This window comes from Musca domestica, unplaced genomic scaffold (assembly GCF_030504385.1).
Source record: "Musca domestica strain aabys unplaced genomic scaffold, Musca_domestica.polishedcontigs.V.1.1 2, whole genome shotgun sequence".
In the NCBI taxonomy this organism is placed as follows: Eukaryota; Metazoa; Arthropoda; class Insecta; order Diptera; family Muscidae; genus Musca; species Musca domestica.
In genome coordinates, this window is record NW_026712249.1 from 19,283,272 (window position 1) to 19,308,785 (window position 25,514).

Here is a 25,514-nt window from a genome sequence, read left to right on the forward strand (position 1 = left end):
TATTTAGAAAAATCAAGGTTTATAGGTCTGTTGATCCTTAAAAAAAAAATATTTAGAAAAATCCATGTTTCTAGGTCTGTTGATCTTTGAAAAAAAATATTTTAAAAAATCCACGTTTCTAGGTCTGTTGATCCTTGAAAAAAATTATTTTAAAAAATCCAGGTTCCTAGGTCTGTTGATCCTTGAAAAAAAATTTAAAAAAATCCACGTTTCTAGGCCTGTTGATCCTTGAAAAAAATTTTAAGAAAATCCACGTTTCCAGGTCTGTTGATCCTTGAAAAAAATTATTAAAAAAAACTTGAATATTTTAAGGATATTTTTTCAAGGACCAAGGGACCCTTTAAAATTAGATTTAATAACATTTTTTCATGGACCGATCTATATTAATAATATAGTACCGACAGACTGACTTCATGTTTCATCAACGCCCAGATGAAACTGAAGCTAAAATCTCAAAATATTTGCTGATTGTCGCACTTGGTTTGAAGATGTCTGATAACGTGATAATATGGTACCCTTTGTATTTGACGAAACAGTACAGCTATAACGCTTACAATTTAGTATTGAGTGGAGTGATAGGCCTGGAACCTCAAATTTGTTATTGAGGTCTCTGTTGGAACCTAAGATTGAGATATGGAGGTGGTTTTGGAAATGTGTAATGCAAGTGCACGAAAATTACTATATAGTAGTATACAGGGTGAGATAAAAAACTGCAACAAAGTTGAATGCCATAATTTTTACATTTTTTTTATTTTATTAAATGAAGAAAGCAAAAAATGTCGGAAATAGCATAAAATTTTAGAATAATTTTAGATTTGTTCGAATTGCTTACCTTTGGCACGAATTATGGCCTTCAAACGGCCAAGGATAATCATGGATTTTTAAAAATATTTTTTCAGAGACCGATTTCGAACTCATTCGTTTACGGACCATTAGCCACAGATTTTTAAGAATAATTTTTTAAGTACCTTTAATGGCGAATTTGGAAGAAGATTTTCATGATCTTATGCATTTATACTTCTATTTTATACATACATACACACATTTTTTAAGGATAACCTTATCAATATTGTGTAATTTTTTGTGAATATTTCCCAAAGACCATCATCTATTCCACCTATTCCAGGCCACATATTCTTTTTTTTTTTTCATTTGTATTTCCATTCGCCTTCCTTTAAAGAAGTTTTCAAGTTTATTTCCTTGACATATCCATTGTCATAAATTACCCTTACATTGCTCGTCCTGTGTACGTGAAGAACTTGACCAAGATGTTGTATGCATGTGTGTGTGCGTTATACATTTGTGTTCGTCCAGGGTTTTTTTCTGATGGACCATGGCATTAACCTGTGTCAATCATACTGTCAGTGTCATTAGGAGAGGTTACACAATATTTCATATAGCATTTACAACATGTCCATCCGAGAATGTTACAGCAGTGCTACACGTGCACTGGAGATGTCCATGTAGGTACATGCGTTTGTAATCGTATCAATGCCTTGACATTGAGTTTATTTCTGTCATAAAAGGTTCTGCTTTTAATTTAAATTATTTATGGCACAAGAAAAATGAACTTAGTCGCATTGTGGAGTGCGTCAGTCCTTCGCAGCTAGGTGAAGGTGTAATAGGATGAAATTAGTTTGAAGGACAAATACCAGGAATGAAGGAATGAACACAACGGCACAAATGAGGTTAAGTGTTTAAGGCCTTTCATGCGACTTCTATATTAGAGGCCTTCTAAACGTCTTTGAGACTTTGGATTTCCCGTTCTTAGAAAGAGTTCTGTAGGCCTTCTACATTTAGCAAATCTTATATTAATTTGTGCACTGAAAGCCTTCTATAGCTTATCTATATATTATATACCTTTTTATCGGTTTTCCATATATATTTATAGGGTGAGACAAAAAAAAATGCAACAAAGTCAAACTCCATATTTTTTAAATTTTTTTCGAATTGTTTTTGTTCGAATTAGTTACCTTTGGCAGGAATTATGGCCTTCAAACAGCCAATGAAACCGTCACACGTTGCCCGAATGTTGCTCTGCGGTATTTTGGCCCATTCCCGGCATAGCGCTTGCTTGAGGTGATCGACACTTTGATATTTTTTAGTGCCAACCTTGCTTTCCAAAATACTCAAAAGTCAGACACAAAAGTCCAAAGGATTGGTATCCAGAGATTTTGGTGGCCATTGTGCGCTGGCAATGAAGCGAGGAACCTCATTGCTGAGTGCGATGGTGTTGAGTCCTATTGGAATGTCTAAGGTCTGCGGCCAAAATGTTTGCGTGCCCAAGGCTTATTCGGTATTTATTCTGATGCCACGGTTGATTAATACGAGCGGAGAGGCCCACACCATCACCATGGCCGGCGCTTGAGTTCTGGTGGCCAACCGAATGTGCACATTTTCAGCTGACCTCTTTGGCAAGTAAACACGATAATTTTGTTTGTTTACAAACTGCTGGACAACGAAACCAAATTCGGCCAAGCGAAGTAACTCTTTAGCTCTTTTGAGTCTATTTTCTTCCTGTTGACGTGCAACATCTTACACTTTTTGGAATTTCAATGGCTTAACTCCGAGCTCATTTTTCAATATTTGCAGAATGGAATATTGCGATATGTTCAGCTCAAGAGCTATTTTTCGTCCACTACGACGCGGGTTTCGATGAAGTCGCTCCTTTACTTTTCGAACCATTTCTGCTGATGTTGCTGTTTTCTTCCGTCCACTTCCTTGACGTCGGGCAACGCTACCAGTATCACGGTAACGAGCGATGCTACGAGACTCAAAAGATTTATTCACATTTAAATGCTGGAGTGCTCTATGGATAGCCACTTGTGGTTTTTCAGTCAAATATAAAGAAATCACACTATCACGCTTGAATTCTATCACGAATAACTTTTTTTCAGGAAAATTCTCACCAAATTTCTTTTGTACACTTGTAAACAATATAATGAGCTGTAACTGTAATAATTTTAACAGCTGTCGGACGAGTGGCTTACGAATGACAGCGGTCTGAAGTTGGTTGCAGTTTTTTCAACTCACTCTGTAAAAGACCTACAATAGACAGTCCATAAAAATATGTTCTTTTATCAAAGCATTCTACATAGCATCAACCTTATTCTACAGGTCTTCCATACGGTCTTCTATAGGTTTTCCAACAGAGCCTTTTCTACATTGGATACATTTAAAAAGCTTTCCAAGGACAGAGGACCTCCAAAATGACTTTTTTTAGTCCCCCATAATTCTCATATCTACAACCCCCACCCACAAATCGACCTAATCGAAAAGTCCAATTTTTTATTCGTTTCAATAGGCCTTTTTAGTACCTTAAATGCCCAAAAATCAGTACCATTTAGCAATTTTCGAACTATACTATGATTTCCAAAACCACTACTAGATCTCTACACTATATATCAACAGAGACCTCAATATCAAATTTTAAGATTTCAGATCTATTAACCTCAATATCAATTTTTATCCAATACCACATTTAGTACTTTTCGTATAATTATAGTACACGTTTCCACAACCACCTCCGTATTTTAATTCTAGATACCAACAGAGTCATCAATATCAAATTTGACTATTCCAGCGGTATATCTTCACCCAATACTAAATATAGTACCATTTAGTACTTTTCGTACAATAATAGTACACATTTCCAAAATCACATCCCTATCTTAGTTCCATATACCAACCGAGATCTCTTTATCAAATTTGGGGATTCTATCCCTCTTCTTTCACACAATACCGAATTTGGTACCATTTAGTACTTTTTGTACAAACATAGTACAAATTATGAAAAGGCTACACGCGACCTTTTAGCAAATTTTAGATTAAACATTATATGTTCACCGAATATCAAATTGTAGTCAATATAGTACTGGTTAGTACTTTTCGTGTACTTTTAGTACACATTTTCAAAATCTCAACACCAGATTTCAATAGAGAACTATATAGAAAATTTGGGAATGTCAGCCCTACCTCTTCATCCAATACCAAGTTTAGTACCATTTAGTACTTTTCGTACAATTATAGTAGACATTCTAAAAAACCCCTCCAAATCTCAATTCCAGATAACAAAATAAAACTCAGTATTAAATTTTAGGATTCCAGCCATTTAATACCTTTTGCACAATTGTAGAACGCATTTGCAAAACCAGTACATGGCCAAAACTTAATCCGAAAAATTCCAAAAAAAGGGGCAGGAACTTGCCCTGAAATTAATTTGCGATGTACACTTTCACAACGGCGATACGCGTGTCTTTTTTAACTCCTCTTTGATAATCTACTGAATTTTTCCAGCAATTATTAAAATTTTGAATTCTGTCATGAAGTGTTATTCTGCGGCCTCTAAAGGATTACTTATGCCAATTTAAGATACAAATCTTACTTGAAATTTTTGTTAGTTTTCCCAACTACCAACAACGAGCTATGTACATAGCTATGTATAGCTGTATAATCATTTGTTTGTGTTTTGATTCCGTTTTTCTTTCTTTCCCTTTCACTTCCCCTCCGTCTTCTTGTTATTGCAATTAGTTGTGCTACATCGCCAGTGGTAAACTAGGGAAATGGAAAACCTTTGCCAGTTAATACCAGTTATTGTGATAAGATTTGTTGTTGTTGCTGTTGTTGTCATTGTCATGATTATTATTTTTGCGATTTAGTTTTAGAGGTTAGACCGACGCAGGCAGTGACGGCGGTGGCGCCGACGCTCTTGTTGTTGATGATGATAAAGTATCTGGCAGTTGAAGTTGTTGTTATTGTGAGTGGGTGTGGGTGTGGGTGGTTGGTTGTGAGTGATTTCGCTTTTTCTCTTCCTATGTGTGTGTTAGCGTGCATGTGTGTGGGAGTCTCTAAGTAATGAGATTTTGATGGGTTTTAATTTTGTTTTAATAGAACCACCACAACAACATCAACAACAAACAACAGCAGGAATAACAGTAACAACAATGACGTTCCTCCATTGATTGTTATCAATATGTCATTAGGTGATATTCCAATTGACCTTTTGTGCCGACGTAATAACTAATTAGTTGGCGTTCTTTTTTCTTTCTGTTCCTTTAAGGCGAATAAATCGATTTGTGTGGGGGGAAAATTGTAAATATGCGAAGAAAGGTGGTTCTCTATATTTTTAGAAGGATTTCAAAGGGTTTTGAATAAATATAGCAAATCTTTGATGCAAGAATGTCCCTAAAGAGAGAGATACAATATTTGTACATTCGGACTTTAAAGTTACGAAAAATTAGTAAATGGTAGTAAACAACTTATATGGTACCATTTGGTGTTGCGTGAAGAGATAAAGCTAAGAACGTGCAATTTGTTATGATAGTCAAGGTTGGAAAGTAAGTTTCATATATATGTATATATATTAAAAAGTAGTGAAATAACTGTCTGATTAGGAGTTTCGAAAATTTGCACGAGGGTCATGCTTGGTGCGTAGGCGTGTGATAAGGCTGTTTTTCGAAATTCCTACTAAAAGGGTACGAAAAGTACTAACAATTTAATTTAATTGTATTATACCAACGGAATAGACTAGAATTCTGAAATTTGAAACAAATGTCACTGATGGAGTGCAGAATAGCTGTACTAAAGGGTTTTTGAAAATCGGAACTTTAAGGTTACGAAAAATTCTAAAATGATCCTGAATAAATAAATTTGAATCCTTTGGTATATGTGAACGTATAGAGCTAAAGCCTGGTCTGGTATGAGACCAGGTTTTAGCTGATATCTGTATGAGAATACATATGAGTGTGGAAATTTTGAAATGGATACTAAGTGTGGTAACCGTACTAAATGGTACAAAATTTGGAACAGTCAGGTTAAGGTTGAACGGAAGAAACTGGAATTTGGAAAATTTGTATTGGCTTTTGGAAATATGTACTACTACGAAAAGAACCAAATAGTACTATATTTGGTGCAATTTAATATTGGGTGAACAGAAAGTGCTTGAAATCTGGAATTTGGTATGAGGATCGCTGAGTTAGTTAGTTTCGGAAATGTGTCCAATATAATAGGAATAGACGTGGAATCCTGAATTTCGATATTAATGCCTCTGTTGGTTTCCGGAATTAAGATATGGAGGTGGTATTTAAAATGTGTACCACAATTGCACGAAAAGTACTGAATTTGGTATTGGGGTAATGTTACTCAAATTTGGTATTGAGGTCTCTGTTGTTATCAGGAATTGAGATATAAAGGTAGTTTTGGAAAAGTGTACTACAAGTACACGAAAGTACCAAATGGTACTTAATTTTTTATATAGTTATAGGGCTGGAATCTTCTCTGTTGATATCTGGAATTGAGATATGAAGGTGGAGTTGGAATTGTTTACTATAATTGTACGATAAGTACTAAATTAGTACTATAACTTTGTCATTGGGTGAAGGAATAGAGCTTAAATTCTGATTTTTTTTATTTAGATGTCATTGTTGGTACCAGTGTTTAAGAGAAAGTCTTGGATTTGGGAATGCGTAATAGTACACTTACACAAAACCACCTCCATATCTTAATTCCAAATACCAACAGTGACATCTATATTAAATTTCAGCTCTCCCTTCACCCAATTCAAAACTTAGTACAATTTAGTACTTTTCATTCAAATAAGGAACGCATTTCCAATCCACCGCCACATCTCTTACACAGATACCAACAGTAACCAAAATAAGAAATTTCAGATGCTTCCAAATAAAGTACCACTTAGTTCTATTCGTACAATTTTAGTACACATTTCCGAAACCTCCTCCATATCTTAACCATTGACACACAAAGTTAAATTTGAGGATTTCAGCTCTCTCTTTTCACACAATATATAGTACCATTCAGGACTTTTCGTACAATTGTAGTACATATTTCCAAAACCTCCTACATATCTTAATTCCAGATACCAACAAAGACCTCAATATTAAATTTTGAGGATTTCAGACCTATCCCTTCACCTTATTCCAAATTTAGTACCACTAAGTACTTTACGAATAATTGAATTGAAATTAATAAAGACATGGAGTTGATATTGGAAAATGGACACTGATCAGTGTTTCAAATTTCAAAATAATTTTAATTGGGTAATATATCCATGTTATAAAATGTCGATCCCAACGAAAAAAGCACCCTTCATCACATAAACAATCACATAAATTTTTATTTACAAATTGGTCAAAGTACCAAAAAAATAAATCAAATAACAACAAACCCCTAGCACGCAATATGTACCACCCCCATAACAATCTCCAGCCATTTGCCATTCAAGTGTGGAACAACAAAATCTCAGTTAAGAAACGAAAACAAAAAGAAAAAAACGGAAACAAAAACAACAAAACCTTGACTTTCACATTCGTATTTCAACGAACTGTGAACTGTTCACACAAACATGTGAGCTTAAATGTGTGCTTGTGACAATTTCTTTTTGCAGAAACATCGAAAAAAACGCAAGAAAAACAATGACCTGTTATTGCACTACAGTAATTTTCTGCAAACCAAAGCACACACACACACGAAAACACACAAATAACGAGAGAAAAAAAAAAAACAAAACATCCAAAAAACTCACACAACTGTATTTCACTGTCAGAGCGTAACAAAGTCATTAAGAGAACAAATGCCATATTTTTTGAGATGAGTTTGCTGGGATGGTTTTTTCTCTCGTGTTTTGTTTTTTTTTTCTTTGCTGACACTTTCTTACGCGACATGTTTATCATTGTGTGTGTGTGTTTCTTTTTTGTTTCTGATAAATGGTAAAAGGGTTTTAGTTTCACAGAAGAAGGCGAAACGAAAAACAAAACAAAATAATTTGAAAGGAAAATGGACGCGAATGGCGGCTTGAATAACAGCTGATTGAGGTTCAGCAATATTTCATACATGTACTGACATACATACACACGCCAGTGAGTATACTTTTTATGGTGTATGTATATGTATAAACAAGCGATAGAGAAGAAGTGTGTGTGTGTGTGGTATGAAATGTCAAACAACCGTGTGGCGTTGTGTAAATTTGAGTCGTCGTCGTTGTTGTTGATACAACAATGGTATTATGGTGTTGAATTGCTTCGTTTGTTTGTTTGTTTAAGGTAATAATGGGTTAAGCTTTCGAATGATATTTTAACAAGAAATTCTCAGTAAACGTAGGATTGCGACACAGTACACCTAGGCGTATTATGAATGTTAGCAAGCAATATTAATCATACGCTGCTTTTTCTGAGGCACATAGGAAATACTTTTTTGTCAAAGTAAAAAGGAAATATTTTCAGAAATCAATACTTTTCCCAGAATTGAGTTTGAGAAATTTGTAAAGTTATTTAGGTTTATAATTACATCGATGATAACCTGGTTTTTAATTGAGATATTCTTATCAGATATCTGCCAAATTCAGATCCATTTAGAGTAAGTGTTCCTGCAGTCGAAGCAAATTTACTCTAACATTAAATTCATATAAGTCTAATTAATAGAATAAAAACGTTAAGTTAATTTTTATAAAATTCATAAATTTATAAATGTTATAAAAATTAATTAAACATTTCATTCTGTTTTATAGAATTTCAAAATAGACTAAGAGGAATGAATTATATAAGAGTAAATTTTGCAATCGACTACTGGAACATTTATTGCACGAGAGTCAGTCTTGGTGCGTAGGCATGTAATAAGGGTTTTTGGAAATCTGTACTAGGATACGAATGGAATTTGAAATCCCTGCTAGATTCGTAAAAGATACGAAAAGTACTAAAATGTACTAAAAATTTAATAATTAGGTAGAATTCTTAAATTTGGGTTGAGAGCCACTGATGGAGTTCAGGATAGATGTAGCAAAGGATTTTTGGAAATTCGGACCTTTTGGTAAGCAAATCAAGGTTTAAAAGTAATTTTTTATATATGAAGGTGATTTTGGAAATGTGTACTAAATATGCGAACTGTACTTAGTGGTACTAAATTACAAACAGTTTGCTTAAAGACGAAAGGATGAAGCTAAAATTTTGTATTGGGGTCCCTGTTCGTGGCAGGTTTGTAATAAAGAGATAGTTTTGTGTACTAAATAATATTATATTTGTACAATTTGGTATTGGAAGAACAGATAGTGTTTGCTGTTTGAAATGTTTTATTAGGGTCACTGTTCATGTGACAAATGTGCCTTGACAAATGGAGATGGTTTCGGGAAAGCGTACTATATTTGTACGAAAAGTACTAATTGGTCCTAAATTTGGTATTTGGTGAAGGGATAGAGAAAAAGTTCTGGACTTTTATATTTCGATTGCTGGCAATATCTATGTTTGAGATTTGGGGGTGGTTCGGAAATGCGTCCTATATTTGTACGAAAAGTACAAAATGGTACTCAATTTAATATTGGGTAAGGGCATATGTCTGGAATCATCAAATTTGTTATTGAGGGCGCTTTTGGTATCTGGAATTGAGATATGAACGTGATTTTGAAAGTGTGTACTACAATAATACGAAACGTACTTAATAGTACTAATTTTTTTACAATTTTGTATTGGGAGAGCAGTTCATGTGTAGCCTCGACATATGGAGGTGATTTTGGAAATGTGTACCATAATTGTACAAAAAGTATTGAATGGTACTAAATTTGGTATTGGGGGAAGGGATAGATACAAAATTCTGAAATTTCACATTGAGGTCTCTGTTGGTATCTGGGATTGAGATATGGAGGTAGTTTTGAAAATATGTCCTAAAAATGTACAAAAAGTACTAAATTTGATATTAGGTCTTCGTTGGAATTGGGAATTGAGATATGGATGTGGTTTTGGAAATGCGTACTATAATAGTACGAAAATTACTTAATAGTACTCAATTTGTTATTGGGTGAAGCGATAGAGCTGAAATATTGAAATTTGATATAGATTTCACTGCAAGTGTCTGTGGTTAAGTTCAAATTTCTGAAAATTTATATTGAAGTCTCTGTTGGTATCCTGTATTGAGATATGGAGGTGGTTTTGGAAATGTGTACAACAATTGTTCGAAAAGTACTAAATCCCGAAATTTCCTATAGATATCACTGTTGGTATCTGTAATTAAGATGTGAAAGTGGTTTTGGAAATGTGTGCTATAATTGTTCGTATAATTGTTTTGGATATGCGTACAAAATGTTACTAAATTTGGTATTCAGTGAAGGGATAAAGCTGGAATCCCGAAATTTAATAATGAAGTCGCTGTTGGTTTCTAGTTTTTGCATATGGAGTTGTGGACAGAAAAATTGGATGTGGGTCCACTGTGCAATGGTTTTACTAATCTCCTCTTCGATGAACTCCAAAATGAAAGATTTGGAAAAAGGTAAACATTTTTCTATTATTCTTTTGGAAAAAATAATTGATTAATATCAAAAATCATAAAAGTCTGAACATTTAGTACGATGTATGAAGTTTTAATAAAAAGAAATTGATCAAACTTAGCATATTGTGCATTTTGAGTAGTAACAAGTAAAAAAGCTGTAAGTTCGGCCGGGCCGAACTTTTATTACCCTCCACCATTTGGTACAAATTTGACAAATTCAAAAAAATGAAACCCGTTAAAAATTCTGTTAAAATCTTAAAAATACCGAATGCTTATACGACGACGTGGGCCTGCATAGGCAACTTTTGTCATAAATTATTACAATATTTAAATGCGAAACTTGAAGAAAAATCTGTTTATAATGTAGCTAAAATCGTCAAAATACCGAATATGGGGGGTACCGTTATATGGGGGCTATACGAAGACGTGGACCTGCACAGACAATTTTCTGGCATGGGCTGAAGTATCCATTACGAACTTCACATACGAAATTTGAAACAATCCCTGTAAATAACGTCGCTAAAATCATTAAAATACCGAATATCAGGGGGGGGGGGGTTACCGTTATATGGGGGCTATATGAAGACGTGGACCTACATGGCGCATTCTTTGACTTTGGATGAAGTATCCATTACGAACTTCAAATACCAAATTTGAAACAATTCCGGTAAACAATGTCGCTAAAATCATCAAAATACCGAATATCGGGGGGTGCCGTTATATGGGGCTATATGAAGACGTGGACCTACATGGCTCATTTTTTGATTTAGGATGTAGTATCCATTACGAACTTCAAATACCAAATTTGAAACGATTCCGGTAAACAATGTCGCTAAAATCATCAAAAAACCGAATATCGGGGGGTACCGTTATATGGGGTACAGGAAGACGTGGACCTGCACAGATAATTTTCTGTCTTAGGCTGTAGCATCCATTGCAAACTTCAAATGCCAAATTTGAAATAATTCCGGTGAATAATGTCGCTAAAATCATAAAAATACCGAATATCGGGAGGTACCGTTATATGGGGGCTATATGATAACTTGGACCTACATGGCCCATTTACGAACTTAACCTGCCTACTGGGAAAAAATACATGTGTGCAAAATTTTAGCCTTCTATCTCAACTTGTTCGAAAGATAGCGTGATTACAACAGACAGACAGACAGACAGACAGACGGACAGACAGACAGACACACAGACAGACAGACGGACATGGCTAAATCGTCTTAGAATTTTACGCTGATCAAGAATATATATACTTTGTTTGGTCTGACATGAATATTTCGAGGAGTTACAAACGGAATGACAAAATTAATATACCCTCCATAGTATGGTGGAGGGTATAAAAGGCTAAAGACTACATAAACAGCTTGAAGTCTTCACATGGCATATTTTTGACATTGATGTGCCTAGTCATGATGCCAAGCTGCTTATGTACTCCTACCTTAAGAAATTTTAAGGTTAAAGCCGTACCCTAAATAATATTCTTCATAAAATTTTACTATAAATTAGAGATCGGTTTGTTGACTGATTTGAGGATTAAAATTGTCAACCAAAATATTCCTCGTGTATTTTTTTTGCAATATTTCGGAAGATACTGTATATCTAAAATGCACGGACTCTGAGGAATCTTAATCCAAAAAGTATAGAAGAGGGAAACATGGCCCCTCCATTTTGGTTACTTTTCATATAATCTTTCAAAACGCCATTACAAGTATCTACTTCTCCCAAGAACACAATCTTCATACGAGCAATTTTTTAATAAAATATTAATAATAAGGAAAGGGTTTCGTACTTTTATCGAGATACTGCAATTAATGTGCCAAATGTGACCAATAGATCGTAAGTACCTTTGGTTTTTGAAAAAAAAAATCTTTTCCGAATAATAATTGTTCCTCCAACAACACCCTTTGGTAATTTGTGTAATTTTCACATCTTCCTATGTCAACTATACGTTTTGTGTAAACATATACTTGTCTCCGACGCTGTATGTGTGTGCGTGTGAATGTTTGGCAACCATTATTATTCTATTTTGTTTTGTTCGCTACTTTGTTGTCATCTTATGGTGTCTGGTATTTGGTTATAGCAACACCTACACAAATGCATCGATAGCTTCACTCCAACAACTGTCTCTGTCTGTGTATGTGTACATGGATGAATATGAGCAGCATGAATAACTGCCATGACAGACATACCATATGTTTGACATTAAAAACCGTTAGTTAGTATCGAGAGAGTATGGAAAAATGTAAATGATAAATGTTTGTTATACATACACAACGGTATTTGCACACAAACAAACCAACAAGACGAACAACAACAACGATTAAATTTCGATATGTGAAGGATTTGGGTATTACAACAAAAACTTGTGTATGGAATTTATATTTTTTGTAAAAATTATTTTATTAATAATTTTCTACTTACCACCATCGCCACCGCCAAAAGACTGCATAATATTCATATTGAAATTATGTTTTTTTCTTACAATTTAAACAAGAACAATTTTTTTGTACAAAAAAACAAACGACAGCTGGTTTTAACAAAATTTTGTTTTTTTAATTTTTTTCTTAAATACACTTTAACATATTAAACAAGAAAAATAAATATGTTATAAAGAATTCGTTGTAAGATTTTCCCTTTTGAATTTTCTTGCACTTAATTTTTATTTTTTTTTAAGGTTTAAATATTTTTTCTTCAGATTACAGCCATTTATTAAGTAAGCCGTCAAATTATACACATTTTTCTCCATGGAACTTTTTGCAGAAACCAATTCATTTTTTGTTTTGTTATTTTTTTCGTTTTTATTTCATTGTAGAAAACATTTTTATTTAGATTTGGAATTATTTACAAAAAACTGGAGATTATAAAAATAATTTTCACAATTTTATTCCCCGTTTAATTTGCTTGCGATTTGAGGGTCGTTATCATTGTCTTTGCCATTTGAGTTTTTCTGTATTTGGTAAAGTGTGCTGCTGCTGCCGCTGATATCCCGTATTCATATATCCTTACTCGACCGAAAACAGAGAACAACAACAGCTGCCGAAACATTGAAGCCACCAACGAAGCACCGAAGAACACAAAACACACTCAGTCGGCCCAGTGATAACAACAGTGGCAACAACTACAACAATTTGCTTTACTTTGTCTGTGGTGTTGGTTATTGCAAAAAAAGCAAAACAAGCAAACCCGAACGAAGTTCTCTTTTACTCCGTTATGGCCTCTCTCTCTCTCTCGTTGGCTCTCAACAATATAACCAAAACATATGACGTTGTATCTCGGCAGTTATCCGTTTTTGTGACCGTTATCTCTTGCCTTTCTACCGCTACTAAATCAAAATTCTTCAATGTATTTACAAGAATGTTTATGTCACTATGTGCGAGTGTGTGTGTGTAAGTTTTGTAATAAAGCTTACCAGCTGTTTGAGGGTACAAATTATTTTTCTCTTTTTTCCATTTGTTTGTTACTGCACTACAGTTTTATATTAGAGAAGCTTTGATATGAGCGAAGGGTAGGTTACAAGAGGACTTATGGGACAATATTATCCAAAGGACCATAGGGACTAAGAACAGGGACTTCCAAAAATTATTATTTAAGTATCCTCAAGTGGTACCTATAAAAACATATTTCCTAAAGACAAACATAACTAAAAATGTACCTTTTTGAATAACATTTTCTCAAGGACTAACAGAGCCAAATACAAATTTTTTGAAGGACAGAAACCTAGTTAAAATTGAATTTTGTTAAACAAAATGTTTTAAGGGCTGTGAGAGGTCCTTAAAAATTGAATTTTTAAAACCAAATTTTTTTGAAGGGCTTAAAAATTGGATTTAAAAAAAAAAAAAACATTTTTTGTGAAGAAAAATGTTGATTTTTAAAACAACATTTTTTGAAAATTGTTGAAGCCAGAGAAAGCTTAAAAGTTGGGTTTTTAAAATAAAATTTTTGAAGGACAGATAGAGCTAAAAAATGGAATTTTAAAGGACAGAGAAAGTTAAAAATGGAATTTTTTGAATATTATTTTCAAGGACTAATATTTTATTAATTTTTGCTGGATCAATGGAGCATAGATATTTTCAAATATTATTTTCAAGGGTCTGTTGAGCCAAAAAAAGGGATTTCTTCAATATATTTTTCAACTACCAAGGATTTTATTAATATATTTTCCAAGAACCAACTGAGCGTGGATTTTTTAAAATATTATTTTCAATTATTTTTCATGCATCCAATAAGCGTGGATTTTTTAAAATATTATTTTCGAATATTTTTCAAGCATCCACTAAGCGTGGATTTTTTAAAATATTATTTTCAAACATCCAATAAGCGTGGATTATTTAAAATATTATTTTCAAGCATCCACTAAGCGTGGATTTTTTAAAATATTATTTTCAAACATCCAATAAGCGTGGATTATTTAAAATATTATTTTCAAGCATCCACTAAGCGTGGAATATTTAAAATATTATTTTCAAGTATCCACTAAGCGTGGATTATTTAAAATATTATTTTCAAGCATCCACTAAGCGTGGATTATTTAAAATATTATTTTCAAGCATCCACTAAGCGTGGATTATTTAAAATATTATTTTCAAGCATCCACTAAGCGTGGATTATTTAAAATATTATTTTCAAGCATCCACTAAGCGTGGATTATTTAAAATATTATTTTCAAGCATCCACTAAGCGTGGATTATTTAAAATATTATTTTCAAATATTTTTCAAGCATCCACTAAGGGTGGATTTTCTAAAATATTATTTTCAAATATTTTTCAAGCATCCACTAAGGGTGGATTTCTAAAATATAATTTTCAAAGACCAAGAATTTTTAAAATATTTTTCAAGGACCAACTGAGCGTAGATTTTTCAAAATACAATTTTCAAATAACAAGAATTTTTATTTTGAACGGATCAACGGAGCGTGGAGTTTTAAAAATTTAACCTTCAAAGACCAAGAGATGATTTTCAAAGACCAGGAATTACTAAAAATATTTAGGATCAACTGAGCGTGGATTTTTGAAAATATAATTTTCAAAGACCCAGAATTTTTTAATAATATTTTTCAGGATCGAGTGAAATAAATAGCCCAATACCAAATATATTATAATTTAGTACTTTTCGGGCACTTGCTGGTCACATTTCCAAAATCACCTGCATATCTCAATAGCAGGTACCAGCAGAGACCTCAATATCAAAAATCAGGATTTTGGATCTGTTCTTCAACCAATACCAAATTTAGTACCATTTAGTACTTTTCGTAAAAATATAGGACACATTTCTAAACCACTGCCAAATCTGAAACATAGATACCATCAGCAATCTAAATATCAAATTTTTACCCAATATCAAATATAATAACATACAGTACTTTTCGTACAAATTTAGTACACATTTCCAAAACCACCTCCATATCTCAGTTCTAGAAACCCTATCAAATTTAGGGATTCCAGTTCTATCCCTTCACCCAATACAAAAAATATTACCATTTAGTACTTTTCGTACAATTATAGTACATATTTCCAAAACCACCTTTATATATGACGCTCTTCATGATTCTTATACCAAATTTCAACTTGTTGGCGTTATCCGTTCATATAATACCAAATGGTACCATTTTAGAAGTTTAATACAATTTAAGAACATTCCGTGACCTTGAAGTTCGAATTTTCAAAGACCCTTTGCTACATTTATTTCGCACTCCATCAGTGACGGTAATTTCAAATTGCAGAATTCTAGCTCATTCTGTTTTTACAATAAAAAGATTTTTAGCACATTAAAGTATTTTTTGTACCCTTTTATTACGAACTTTCTAAAACCCAGACTAACCCTTGAGCAAAATTTCGAAATTCTATCTTCAGCCGTTTCGTCTGGGCATTGATTTTCAGTCAACCAGTTATTTTACTGGACTAAAATCGTGAAATTAAAAAAAAAAAAAAAACAAATCTTAAATATCTAGAGCCATTGCTTAAAATTAAAACACATTTTAAATGACAAATTGAGATTAAAAATGCTTTAAATCTATTATTTCTTTTTTTCTTTACTTTTTTTCAAAAACACCACAACTTTACATATTTCCAATATCAATATAATGTCTCCCGTGGTCGACTCAGCCCATTATTCACCATGTTTTTCTTGTTTCCATTCTTATTCTCTTTTTGTTCTCCCCAATGTTGTTCCAGTCCACACAATACAATTACAGTTAGTGTTGGTTCGTTGATTCGCTTCTTTATGATGTACTTGACATTTGTTGGGGGTTGTTGTAAATGTCAGTTATTGTTTTGGTATGTTTTTTTTTTTTTGTATTCTGCTTATATGCAATTACTTTTCCTCTCTTCTTCATACCGCAACACCCTCGCCTCTTAGTCTCTCAGTTGCCTGTCAGACACTTTATTATTGTGTACTATTGACCTTTAATTGATAATTATGAAAATATGTTAGCTGCCCTCCCTCTCTCACGCTTTCTTTCTCTTTTTGTCTTGCTCTCGTCTGTTTTGCTCTTGTTTTGTAAATCGCAATTAACGGCGGATTAGTCGTTTATGAAAGAGCCAAATTTAATGGGATTTCAAGCAAAGGGTTGGAAAAATATTGTTGCCAATAAAGGCGCTTTATTGAAGGAATGCTACAGATTAATTATTTATTTTTTGAAGTAATTAGAGTAGTAATATGGAAAATTTATTACTGAAGTATTTAGTGGATTTTTGTGAGTAGAATATATGTACTATTTAGCAAACTTTACTAAATATTTTATTGTTTCGCTCTCAACTGTTATGGCGAATACGTTATAATATAAATTATACGTATATAATTAAAAAAATCAAAATATACAGCATATAATTAATAAAAAATATTTTTTTTCAAAGTAGGCTTTATTAAAACTTCGTTTGAAAATAAATGAATATCCAATTTTTAGTTATATTTTAAGGTTATATTCTTTGTTATTATTATTTTTATTACTATTTATTATTATATTAATTATTATTAATATTATTATTGTTATTTTTATTATTATTATTATTATTATTATATTATTATTATTATTATTATTATTATTATTATTATTATTATTATTATTATTATTATTATTATTATTATTATTATTATTTTATTATTATTATTATTATTATTATTATTATTATTATTATTATTATTATTATTATTATTATTATTATTATTATATTATTATTATTATTATTATTATTATTATTATTATTATTATTTATTTTATTATTATTATTATATTATTATTATTATTATTATTATTATTATTATTATATTATTATTATTATTATTATTATATTATTATTATTATTATTATTATTATTATTATTATTATTATTATTATTATATATTATTATTATTATTATTATTATTATTATTATTATTATTATTATTATTATTATTATTATTATTATTATTATTATTATTATTATTATTATTATTATTATTATTATATTATTATTATTATTATTATTATTATTATTATTATTATTATTATTATTATTCTTATTATTATTCATTATTATTATTATTATTATTATTATTATTATTATTATTATTATTATATTATTATTATTATTATTATTATTATTATTATTATTATTATTATTATTATTATTATTATTATTATTATTATTATTATATTATTATTATTATTATTATTATTATTATTATTATTATTATTATTATTATTATTATTATTATTATTATTATTATTATTATTATTATTATTATTATTATTATTATTATTATTATTATTATTATTATTATTATTATTATTATTATTATATTATTATTATTATTATTATTATTATTATTATTATTATTATTATTATTATTATTATTATTATTATTATTATATTATTATTATTATTATTATTATTATTATTATTATTATTATTATTACTATTATTATTATTATTATTATTATTATTATTATTATTATTATTATTATTATTATTATTATTATTATTATCATTATTATTATTATTCTTATTATTATTCCTATTATTATTAAATTCGCCTAAAAGTATGCTATGCACTCTTACTTTTCTTTAAAATGACTTAGACAACGTTTACACCAATAAACAAAACAAACAATTAAAGTAGCATCAGGCGCTTTGGCCGACAGATGTATGACACCAGCCTTAAGTTATAATTATTCTAACTGTTGACTATTTATGGGGGAGGTTCCGAAGCAGTTGGTCAATATTGACCAATTCGTATCTGGCCTAAAACTGATATAAATATAAATAAACGTGCCAGATTTGAACTGTATCGACTACTTCCTATACTTTATATGAGATATGTGCAAATTTTTGGAAAATGTGGAAATATGCGTCAGGTAACTTATATAGCGGGCCGAAGTAATCCATTTTCATACTTCATCTAATACAGATAAAATATGTATATGTGCAAAATTTGAAGGAAATCGAACATTTGTATAATAATAATATAATTATTCAAAGTGTTGACCTTTTGTGTGGAAGATACATGATGGAGTGGGCCGATACTGTCCATTTTCTCACCTGAGGAAGCACTGATGCAAATATTAGGATTTGCAACGTTTGACCAAAATCGGACTATCCATTCTCTTTCTGTGCAGAAAATTATTTTCTTTGAAAATGTTGAGATTTTGTGGTGGTGGTACCTGAAGGAGTGAACCGATATTGCCCACCTCCGAACTCGATCTAAGTTTGACAATAATATTACGGTGTACCAAATTTGGATCAAATCGGATACTCCCTTCGAGAGTTGTCGTGCGCACCAGCCAGACAGGCGGACGGACATCGCTATATCGGCTCTAAACGTCCTGAAACCTGGATTTGGTCCAAAGAGGCCTATGGTCTAAAATCGATATTTCGATAAGGCACGTTTTGACCGTATAAAATGAAATGGCTACCTTCTGTAGCCATATGACTGATATGCTAAATGTGGTAGAATTGAACACGTTCTAGCACGAAACTTTTGTTAAATTTACAATTTGTCAATTCTTGCGTTACTAACCCACTAACCACTCAACAGCCAAATGGCAATGCCATGAAATCAACCCTTTCCCAACAAAAACAGAAAACTTTCAAAAAAGCTTTTGACAACCAAACAGATGCCGGCTTTTTGCGCCAACAAAACTTTTCCTACGTGTTTTTTGTTGTTGTTCCCATAATTTCTTCGTGACTACGAACAGGCAGCGCTGACATTCGTGAGAATTTGTTTGCGCTAGACGGACACGGTACGCGGAGTTGCGCTATTCACACAATCGCTTAAATATTATTAATTCTTTATTAATTAAAACAAAACCTAAAGGTGAGTTGAAACACACAAACAACAACTACAACAAAATAATCAACGGGCAAAATCTTGTATTATTAACAAGATGTCGATGTTTATGGCGGTGTTATGTGAAAGCAAATTGCTGTGCGAAAAGAGCAAAAAATTGCAAGTGTATTTGTGTGAATGCCAGACATTGTTTGCGGAAATAATTACTTTTCAAGAGTTCAATTGCAATAAAATTGTTAATTTTTTTAACAATTATATTTCTACAAATTGTACGATTTCAATGAATATTTATAATCGCCGTCAATTGGCACAGAAGTTCATAGAAATTTATAGAATTTCATCGATGTGTGTCGTGTTTGGTTGTTGGTTGGTTGGGTCACAAAAATTTGTTGCCTTCGTCAAAGATGTGCAAAGTCATGATTTTTGTGTTCTCATCGAAGAAGTGAAGTGTGTGCTCGAAAGGGGGAAAAAATTGTGTTGTTGCGTTCCCCGTACCTTCTATTGGCTATTTTGTGTGAAAGTTATTCCGCCATCCCTCCCTTGGGTACAAAATTCGCACATGATAAAAACAGCAACAAATGCCACACAGTTCTCCCTATATTTCGTGACTAGACGATTTCACAAACTTTTGCATGTTTCTTTTCGTTTTTGGTAAAACAAAAACTATTCCCATCGTTTCATCATCAAAGAAACTCCAAGAAAAAAATTGGCCAATGTATTTGCTGCTACCTAGAAACCGGTTTTTGTTTCATTTCAAATTTCTTCGTAAGAAAGGGGGAAATCCACAATCTCTGGAAGGAAATAGAAAGAAGTTACTCACATCCAACATGTGTTGCGTAATTACTAGCATTTTGTACCCTAATCTGCCGGTTGGTGTAGGCTTGTGCACATTTATCAGGAAGTGGACTTTAAAACTTCATATATCGCGTCTCAAAAGTTCTTTTTTCCAAACCAAATTGTAATCTGTTCATCTAAGGTATGTTATCAACTAGACGACGACGACGGACGGTTGGTTATCTGTAATTTATTGCCTTAAATAGCTACTAATTATGGATTATTATTATTTTTAGCAATACTATAATGGCATCTGTAATAACACACGTTTGCTTTATTAGCGAGGTGAATTTGCAAAACTGCTTAGCTCTGATCGTTTTGGAAACGTCCAGACAAATCTAATTTGGATTAAAGTTTCAAGACTATATACCCTCCACCACAAAATAGAGGATTTGTCAAATTTGTCATTCCGTTTGCAACGCCTCAAAATATCCTTCGTGGACCCTGTGAATTTGATATATTCGGTAAAGATCTATGTACATTAGGCATGATTGTCCATCCAAAAATACAATTTTTATACCCTACACCATAAGGTGGTAAGGATATTATGTCTTTGTGCATTTGTTTGTAATATGCAAAAGGAAACGAGATAGACCCATAGTCCATTTTGATAATCTGCATAGAATCACATTCTGAGTCGATTTATACATGTCCGTCTGTCCTTGTATTTTTGTGAACAAAATACAGGTCGCATTCATTGCCCGATCCAGATGAAATTTTGCACAAATCATTCGTTTGACCCTAGTACGAACCCTATTAAAATTGTCAAATCGGTCAAAATGTAGATATATACGTACGACCAAATTAGGCCTGAAATAGGTATATCAAATTTGAACGAAATCGGTTCAGATATAACTATAGCTCCCATGTATGTTCTTCATCCGATTTGTCATTTTTGTCGTCCGCAGCCGTAATATGCACTCTGCAACAATGATATTTGGGGAAATATATCAAATACAGCTCAGAAATAAATTTGTCGAGATCGGTTCAGATTTGGAGTAGGCCCAGTCCGACTTTGAGACTTTCTTTACTGGTTTTAACTAGTCAACGTCAATTGTCGATAATAGAAATTATTATACCCTCCACCGTGGAATGGAGAAAAAATCCCTATTTCCACTGTATATCAAAAAAAAAAAATATTTGCATCAATATTCCAAAAAAAGAAAAACCGAAAATATTCCCTAATTTTTTGATAAATTTATCCTCGAAATTTTTTCTAGTTAATGCCTGAAAGTAACATAAGATTTCATTTTAGCAGTGTAAAAATAAGAAATATTCTGAATGTGAAAATTATGTCTGTTTTTATGCCCTTAGCCATAGGGCAATGGTATTATCATATCTCATCGAAATAACTGTTTTAGACCCTAGGTCTCTATGGATCAAATCCGTTTCAGGACATTTGGAGTCGATCTAGCGATGTCCGTCCATTCGAAAAATGGCATAAATTTTTATAGTGAAAAATGCCATGTCGACTTGATAGTACTCGCTTATAGATCAAAACTCCAAAGAAGTTCTGGGTTCTTCTACCAAATGTAGTTGTCTCTTATAAAGTTTTAACCATATACAAAGGGACACCTATGGTTTGAGATATATTTCTGAATATTTGAAATATGATTTAGATCTTTAAAATACATCCAGAATAGTCATATTTTTTTCTAAAATTCAATATTTGTAGTTCTTATTAAGTTCTTGCTCCGGTCTACGTTTTCTCCCTATACCTCCAAATATTCGTTATTTTATAATTTTATTCACATTTTTTACGAAAGATATTTAAATTACATCCAGAATAAGTGGAACAAAAAAGGGGCATATCGGCCTTTAAGAGGCCACCTTTTGGTATAGGCCTTATATAATGATATCATCTGATTTAGTCATACTTTTTTCTAAAATTCAATATTTGTAGTTCTTATTGAGTTGTTTCTTCGATAGCGGAACATTGTTGGTTCCCGTTTTCTTATAGCGCTAATTTAACGGTACGTTAAATATTCGTTATTTGATCATTATAGTCACATTTTTTACGAAGTTGTTTCAAACTTGGTATTTAGAGTTCTTAATTTTTTTTACACGTTGTATCGTTATTATTAATCTCTTTTCATTAATTTGACGTCTTCTTACAGATGCCCCAATTGCAAAAACCAGCTCCCCAATTCAAGGGTACCGCCGTCGTTAAGGGTGCCTTCAAGGACATCTCTTTGGCCGACTACAAGGGCAAATACGTTGTCTTGTTCTTCTACCCCTTGGATTTCACTTTCGTCTGCCCCACCGAAATTATTGCCTTCTCCGATCGTGCTGCCGAATTCCGCAACATTGGCTGTGAAGTAATCGCCTGCTCCACCGACAGCCAGTACACTCATTTGGCCTGGATCAATACACCACGCAAACAGGGTGGTTTGGGTGAAATGGATATTCCATTGTTGGCCGATAAGTCAATGAAGATCGCTCGCGATTATGGTGTATTGGATGAAGAAACCGGCATTCCATTCCGTGGTCTTTTCATCATCGACAAAAATCAAAATTTGCGCCAAATGACTGTCAACGATTTGCCCGTTGGTCGCAGTGTTGACGAGACATTGCGTCTGGTGCAGGCATTTCAATTTACCGATGAACACGGTGAAGTCTGCCCAGCTAACTGGAAGCCCGGACAAAAAACAATGGTCGCCGATCCCAAGAAGTCTCAGGAATATTTTGCTGCCGCTTCGTAAATGTTGTTGCAATAATCGTATATACGATGAAGAGCATCAGCATATTCATTAAAAAAATATCCAAAACAAAAATACCATGAAATAAGGCAGGCGAAAGAGCTACCCGATAGGCTTTCGTATACTACTATCAACCAGCAACAATAAATCTGTAGATTCCTTATATTTATACGTTTAACTCTGGTAGTTAAAATATCACACATTTCTGAAAAATATCATTCTTTTTCTATACAACTTTCGTATCACAACAATTTCACCTATTTTTTCACCCATGTCAAACAAAATGTAATTTGTATGCAAAAAAGAGGCAACTAAACAGGGTGAACCCTCAACACAAAGGGTTTGCTTTGTTTGGGTTTAATAAATTTATGTTAAAAAACCACAAAATTATGTTTTTTTTTTTTAATTTCTTCTCATATTAGACGATTATTATTATTATTTTTTTCCAATCCTTTTGTGTTGTTTCTACGTTTATTAGTTTCCTATCCAAGTAGTGGTCTTAGACGTCACACAATACTTATTTTCTTTCCTCCCAATATAAGTACATCTTATCAGTGCTTTAGAACTAGGAAATGTGTATTTGTGTTTCCATGTTTACAAGCGACGAGAACAAAAACAATAACTACAATAAAAATTGTTCTATAAAATCATTAATATTTTCTTCTTTTCCTATTTACTTGGCATTCTAGAAGTAGGCGTTGTTTAGTTTTTTTTTTTTTTTTTTTTTTTTGTGTTTTGATGTTATTTACGTCTTCTATGTCGAGTCTTAACAGCTTGCGAAGGTGTAAAATACTTCTATTGACTTCTATTGATTGATTGTAAAATACTTCTTTTGAAATAGGAAAATTTGCTTCGTTGGTAAAAAGTTCATTTAACTCTATGGTTAGGAAATTTTGAATACACTTAGAGGTCTTCAGTAAAGGTGTAGCTATATGTAGCGACAATTTGTCATTTAGGATTTCCAATGAGAATTACTATTTGGTGTGGTCACGATTTAGTCCACTATTTGGTATAGCAATAAATTCCCTACTTTTTTGTGACCTAAATTGGCTGATGAATTAGCTGGAGGCGGTTACCAGTCGATTGATGAGACTGTTAAACCCCCAATAAGCTGTTTCAAGAAATCTATCCTCCAAGAAGTTGGCACAGGAAACCGGTTGCAGGAAATATAAAGCCATCAAGCCGGTAATGCCAAGAAGAAAAACAAGCTTTCTTCTATCATTTTATAGATTACTGCAGTATTAGATATCTGACATCAAGATGGGAGAACGGTGTCCCTGACTATGTGAAGATAAAGACAACTATGCAACTACTTTGCACATGTCCCATGATATACAATAAGATACATAGGCTACATGGCAGATGGAAGATAGAAACTCTAACGTTATTCTCCGACATAAATCCCATCATTATTTACAAATTTGCCAAAACCATTACCTGGCTAGGCACACCACCCTCCTAACTACACTTCTCTCTACAAAATTTTATACCCTCCACCATAGTATGCATGGTATATTAAGTTTGTCATTCCGTTTGAAAAAGGTTGATTAAATTTTACTCAAATGTATATTATGTCTGCGAACTTTTGGTAATGAAAATGGGCCTTGTAGGTCCACGATTTGGTGTAGCCCTCATATAATGTTACCTCCCTATTTTCGGTATTTTGATGATTTAAGAGACATTATTCACCGAAAATGTTTCAAATTTGGTATTTGAAGTACAGTGCAAGACAGAAAAAATTTTGGGCAGGTCCATGGTACCTCCCGATATTTGGTATATTGATGATTTTAGCGACATTATTCACCGGAATTGTTTCAAATTTGGTATTTGATGTTCGTAATGGATACTACAGTCTATGACAGAAAATTGTCTGTCCAGGTATAGCCCTCATATAACGGCACCTCCCGATATTCGGTATTTTGATGATTTTGGCGACATTATTCATCGGAATTGTTTCAAATTTGGTATTTGATGATCGTAATGGATACTACAGCCTAAGACAGAAAATTGTCTGTGCAAGTCCACGTCTTCGTATAGCCGCCATATAACAGTACCTCCCGACAGTACCTCCCGATATTCGGTATTTTAATGATTTAAGCGACATTATTCACCGGAATTGTTTGAAAATTGGTATTTGAAGTTCGTAATGGATACTACAGCCTAAGACAGAAATTTGTCTGTGCAGGTCCACGTCTTCGTATAGCCCCCATATACGGGACTTCCCTATATGCGGTATTTTGATGATTTTGGCGACATTATTCACCAGAATTGTTTCAAATTTGGTATTTGAAGTTCGTAATGGATACTACAGCCTAAGACAGAAAATTGTCTGTGCAGGTCTACGTCTTCGTATAGCCGCCATATAACAGTACCTCCCGATATTCAGTATTTTGATGATTTTAGCGACATTATTCACCAGAATTGTTTCAAATTTGGTA

General features: G+C 32.5%; 2 protein-coding genes across 2 annotated transcripts in view; one reads left to right on the top strand and one right to left on the bottom strand.

Annotated features, from left to right (window-relative positions):
- LOC101887810 (small G protein signaling modulator 2) overlaps window positions 1-13,581 on the bottom strand; it is a 30,805-nt gene extending 17,224 nt beyond the window's left edge. The window contains exon 1 of the mRNA XM_059121910.1: window positions 12,700-13,581. Coding sequence (XP_058977893.1) covers window positions 12,700-12,736 — 37 coding nt within the window. The 5' untranslated portion in view covers window positions 12,737-13,581. The remainder of the gene's footprint in view (window positions 1-12,699) is intronic.
- Window positions 13,582-19,407: 5,826 nt separating this feature from the next.
- On the top strand, window positions 19,408-23,730 carry LOC101887644 (peroxiredoxin 1). The gene is made up of 2 exons (XM_005186885.4): window positions 19,408-19,570; window positions 22,495-23,730. The coding sequence occupies exon 2, from the start codon at window positions 22,495-22,497 to the stop codon at window positions 23,077-23,079; it is 585 nt and encodes a 194-aa protein (XP_005186942.1). The 5' UTR covers window positions 19,408-19,570; the 3' UTR covers window positions 23,080-23,730.
- Window positions 23,731-25,514: the final 1,784 nt, after the last annotated feature.